At 38.6% G+C, this 5,340-nt stretch overlaps 1 protein-coding gene across 1 annotated transcript in view; it reads left to right on the top strand.

Annotated features, from left to right (window-relative positions):
• tbc1d19 (TBC1 domain family, member 19) overlaps positions 1-2,724 on the top strand; it is a 26,622-nt gene extending 23,898 nt beyond the window's left edge. Inside the window, exon 21 of the mRNA XM_014016176.1 lies at positions 1,176-2,724. Within this exon, the coding sequence (XP_013871630.1) occupies positions 1,176-1,250 (75 nt within the window). The 3' untranslated portion in view covers positions 1,251-2,724. The remainder of the gene's footprint in view (positions 1-1,175) is intronic.
• The last annotated feature ends 2,616 nt before the right edge of the window (positions 2,725-5,340 follow it).

The raw sequence follows: 5,340 nt of genomic DNA, 5'->3' as shown, positions 1-5,340 counted from the left end.
TTTTTTGTCTGAATTTGATTCAAATTTTCAGGCTAACAAGACAAATAATCTTACACAWTCTGAAAACAAGATYATTATTCTTACACAATCAGTTCTTSTTTRGTAAATCAGTCTCATTTCATGATCAAAAAGACTTTCTGGCTGGATATAAGATTTTAAAACTTGGTAAGATGGACAGTTTTTGCAGTAAAAKCCTAACAACCGAATCGCTTTAAACTTTAAATTTTGGTTCCGACAGATTTTTATTCAAAACTGTACTCCTGTTTCGCTCCATCTCTTGTTTCGTCCGCCATTACAAGCAAAAAAAATCTCCCGGTTGGCCCGCAGTGCGTCTTGGTTAAGGCTGTGAAGGATACACCCGACCTGTCCCTGAAATCGGGGGGAAAGGAGGACGCATTTGTGGGCAGCAATCGGAGGAGCCTTAAAATTTGGACAGCCTTYGGCGCATCGCTGTGCCGTAATYGGCCAACAAATTCRTCCATYGAAGGACGCAGCCCCTGAAACTTGGACACAGCCGTAGTGAGGTAAAGTTTGGTGTGGAAGTAATTCGCGACACATATTCTATGTGCGACATTTTTCAATATGACATGACCATAATGGCTACAACGTTGTGAATTCTTAACACGAGCTGATCTTAGTTTAAGTCTCAGGAATGAAAGGCAGCTGGCGACATGCACTCCTCGATGGAATGCTGGGTCTTCAATTTTCACATCAGCCTCTGCTGAGCTGTTAACTTCTGCAGTTCATCAAGAAAGCCAGACAAACAGGGTTTAGCCTTGCATTGTTATCATAACCCCTAATACAGTTCTTGTAAATTCTTCACCCTTTGCCCTTTTTGCCCTCCTCCTCCTCTAACGGTGGAGGCACTATTTGCCAGCTCATCTTCCACCGCTCCTCTTAAATTTAGAACCTCCCGGCCTGAAATTTTAAACCRTCTTTCTAAACATGATAGGGTCTCTAAATTTAATCCTCGAGTGATTCCAAAAGGGACAAGGAAAGGGAAGCTTGGATTGTCGCCTCCAAGGGATCTGGCATCGTTGTCATCATCATCATCATCATCATCATCATCATCATCATCATCATCATGCACGCTGCTTTGTTTTAATTTATTGCTCAGGTTTATTGGGCTTCTTGGGCGTAACGTCGTTTTTTTTGTTTTTGTTTTGGTCAAACAGGCCGTCCTCGCCGACCTTTCCACTCTCAAGRTCATGCCGCTCATCCAGATCTTTCTTTTCGCCGCCGCCATCTGAAGGTGCCTGAGATGAAGCTAACGGACCCGGGTCCCCGGCCGCGCCAAGCACGACTTATCAATCGTCAACGAACAGGAGGAAGGAAGGAAAACCGTCTCACTTTATGTGGTTTAAGCAAATAGCCCAACCCAGCTTTAGCACGTACGCACTATAAATAGTAAATTCCCTTTACRATGCTGTTAGATATACATCGTGTAAGTAAACAGAACCTGGCCTCGATAAGCCATAAGGGAAGATGATCCTGGCAGCAGCAGGGAAGCTCAATAAAAAAAGTTGCACGAAGCAGTAATTGTATTGCAACAGTGGCGCGTGGAGGGAAACAACTACAGTAATGTCTCCAAGCTTGGCTAATGAAGTGTTAATTAGCGCCCGCAATTTATTCAGCCGAGCTTCTTATTACGCCGTTAGATTATGTTGTTACTGCTGAATGATTTGATGCTCTGCTTTCCTCCAGCATGTTGAAAGAAACTGTGATTGAAAGGAAAAAAGATACACTAGTGTTTATGTTGTCAGAAGCTGCAGACGGCATGCATTTTATTATGAAGGGATTGTGTAATATTATAGGATGYTTTGTACAGAGGCCAACAGAGGACATGCTTATGAAAAGGATTTTCATGACCTTATCTCAAGATAACGAGTTACCTCCATATCTCACCATTAGTTGTAAAAACAGGTTCGTATATTTAATTATTTTGACCCGAAAAACCTCAACTTCTTGAAAAGACTTCATCTTTTTAGTTYAAACAATTGATTTTTTAGTTCTTTTGTTTTCATTACGATGGAAACAAATATCATTTTGTCCCAATTATATGTTATTAATTCACTGATGAACAATCAACATCAGAAAATAGGTCCAATAAATGGAAGGATTGACGACACACAAATCTGCTTCCTGTCACCAGACCACCATGTGACCTTTGACCTCTGTGGTTCCATAAACAATTAAATAAATGTTCCTGGACGTTCAGAATGAGCTCAGGTGGCCAGGGCGCTGCTGGTTTCATTGATTATATTATATTCAATGACTGAGTAGAAAAGCTCATTTACTCAATGAAGTTATTTATCTCATTATGTTGAGATAATAGTGTTTATTTGATTAGTTTTGTTTTTCTTTTGGCTGTTTATTTATTTATTTGTTTATTTATTTATTTATTCATTTAATTATTTTTGTCGAGGTTGCAAAATGCAGTTAAATAACCTGTGACTGACATTTATCATCAGTTCACTGGACCCAGCTTATAATCCTCCTAATCCACTTTAAATTCAAAGTTTATTAAACTCTTCAGAAATAATTCTTAGTCTCGTATTTCTCATAATTTCCTTTGAAATGGACCATTTTTCTCTGCTGGCTGCTGTAAAAATGAGAAATCCCTTCATATAATGTTTGTCATTGCTAAACTTTCTTTTTTTAAATATATTGCTGGAATTCCCMAAAACATCACTCCTGACCAATAAAAACTAAGTTTTAAAACTGGCTTTTCTCATAAACAGAACTAGTTTGTTACCAGCTCAGCTGATAAATCCAGTTTCAATAAACTATCATTTTGAAGCTTTGTCAGTGGAGAATTTGAAAATAACAACTCAAAATTGAAAATACCTTAATTTCATTTAATTGGTCAGTACGAGTCACATTTAGTGATTACCACCTAATAAATCTTGTTTATACTGATACTGTAACTAAAAAATCATTTCAAACTCACATTTAAACRAAACCGTACCTGATCAGATTCAAGCTGAAAAAAGTCAGAAGAACTAGCATCCTAGACCCTGTCACACTATGTTTTAGACAACTTATGACATTTTTTATGTCTAAATTACTAAGAAGTTATATATTAGATCAATTTCTTAGCATTACATTATGTACACACCTAAAAAAGGCTTCCAGTTGATTTTTTTGATTCTGTCTTCAGTGTAGATGTCTTTAAAATGTTCATAAGTTGGCAGACGTTGTCTAAAATGTTAGTGTGACAGGGCAGTAAGTGTCACTCATCAATCAATCAAAAACATTTTTTCTTTAGAAAATACATTCTCATGAGATGAGATAAAAAGTATTTTTTGAGGTAAGTTAATTTGCAATCTTGAGACGATGTCATCAAAATAAATAAAGCAGGTATGGCCTTTTGGGGCTTCCGTAGTTTTGCACCTTCAGTGCCATTATTTACAGTATGTGAGTAAGAGCTTTTAAAATAATTAATTCAAAGGTACTCATTGTGAAGTCTTAAAGACAGGACAAAAAAATTGAGAATAAGAAATAAAACCTTCCCAGTAATGTGTCTTGGCAGTGAGGACCTTTTAAAGTTTGTTTCCTGCACATGTCTTTGGTTTGATGCACTGTTTACTTTACACCTCGGTGTCGCTTTTAGCTGTAGACAAACAAAAACAAACACATTTTTAATAGAAAATAAACAGTTTAAAGTACCGATGGTGTCCTGGTTTTTCCTGCCTCTTCACAGAAGCTCTGTGAGGGTGAATGTTTGAACCAGGAGCAGTCATTTTAAAGAGAAAGGTGGGTGAGGGTGGGGGGAGTAACCGGAGGCACCCTCCTCCCACATAGAGCATCTGCTCTACTCCTCCTTTGCTGCTGGCTGCCTCCGAGGGGCTCGTATCAAATTCTGCTGCTCTTCTCTTTCGTCTCAACCCCCACCACACACACACACACACACACACACACACACACACACACTTCTCCTCTCCTGGTTTCTGCTACATCTGCCCCCTGTTTACGAGGACTCCCACGGCCTGCTCTGTAATCAGTCGTGCACCTCCTTCGGGGCCCCAATAAGTCTTATTTATCCTGAAACAAGTACCTGCTGTGGTGGTTTGCTCATACCGCAGTCCCTCCTGGTGGCTGGTGTGTTGCATTGCAGGGCAGCGTGCCCTCTTGTCCATCATCGCACCGAGGCTGGCCGTCGCTGACAGATATCTCTGTGGAAACTGCATGGAATGGAGCGAGCTTTGTAAACGATTAGGCGGCCGTCCTCTCAGCTCCACACTCCTGCTACTAATGATGTCGAATGATTCAGCAAACCATAAGCAACCATTGTCCCAGAGTCACGTTTGTTAAATGGTCATTATTTCTATACTGGAGTGCCAATCAAAGGTCAAGCTCTTGTTTTTCTTTCTGCCGCTCCATTCTTCAGGGGGCTGCCACAGTGAGCGACCGTCCTGACAACCTTGATCTCAAACCTGCAGCATTATTACAAGATTGTTGCACTGACCCCTGAGCTACCCTATACCCTGTAAAAACATTAACAYGTTTAGTTCACAACATAAAGTTAAGTATTTTAGTATGTTGCAGTATCTTTTACTCTTCTTTGAAGTTGTGAAACTCAATTCTTTAGACATGAAAGGAAAAAAAGTATCTTAAGAAAATAAAATAAAATTTCTGCTTTGGATCTCTCTCCAGAAAAACTCTGTAACACTAAAGTAATATTTTTACAAAAGCAAAGTCATAAAATAAATGTGACATTTTGAGCATCTAAACTTAAGTTTTGTTAAATATATATCTTCAACTATTTGAACATTTTGGCCTCATAATGTTATTTCTCTGTTCTACTAAAAGTTGTTGTTTGTGACATGTGAAAACATCTAATTACTTAAAAATATACATTTTTCACTTAAGCATGTCACCATTTTTTGACTGATGCAATGCATTCTGGAGATGATGATGGGGATGATGGGTTACAGTCAAGACTAAAACAAAGAGTCAAGGGTAAAAAGCTATGGTATGTTACAATAAATGTATATTTTATATTAGTTTCTATGTTCTGCACAGTAAATGGGTTGGAACAATCAAACACAATGTTTAGTGAATCAGCTCGGGAGCTAAAACCATAAATTTTACTACTGACCCCAATGTTGTTGGCAAATATTTATTTTATTTAATTTCTGAATATTATTCTATATATTGAACATGGCGTTTCACAAAACCCCAACATTGGAGTCTAAACCCCTAACTTTGTGAACCTTTAAGCTAATTTCTAATACTTGTCCCCTGTTTTTGGCAGGGGTGCCACCAAGTGGGGGCCAAGGGGTATAAATGGCCACCCCTAAACAAGTAGTGGCTGTTTTAATTAATTTGTCTAATAAC

This window comes from Austrofundulus limnaeus, unplaced genomic scaffold (genome assembly GCF_001266775.1).
Source record: "Austrofundulus limnaeus strain Quisiro unplaced genomic scaffold, Austrofundulus_limnaeus-1.0 Scaffold140, whole genome shotgun sequence".
NCBI lineage: Eukaryota > Metazoa > Chordata > Actinopteri > Cyprinodontiformes > Rivulidae > Austrofundulus > Austrofundulus limnaeus.
This window is presented reverse-complemented; position numbering and strand designations above follow the sequence as displayed.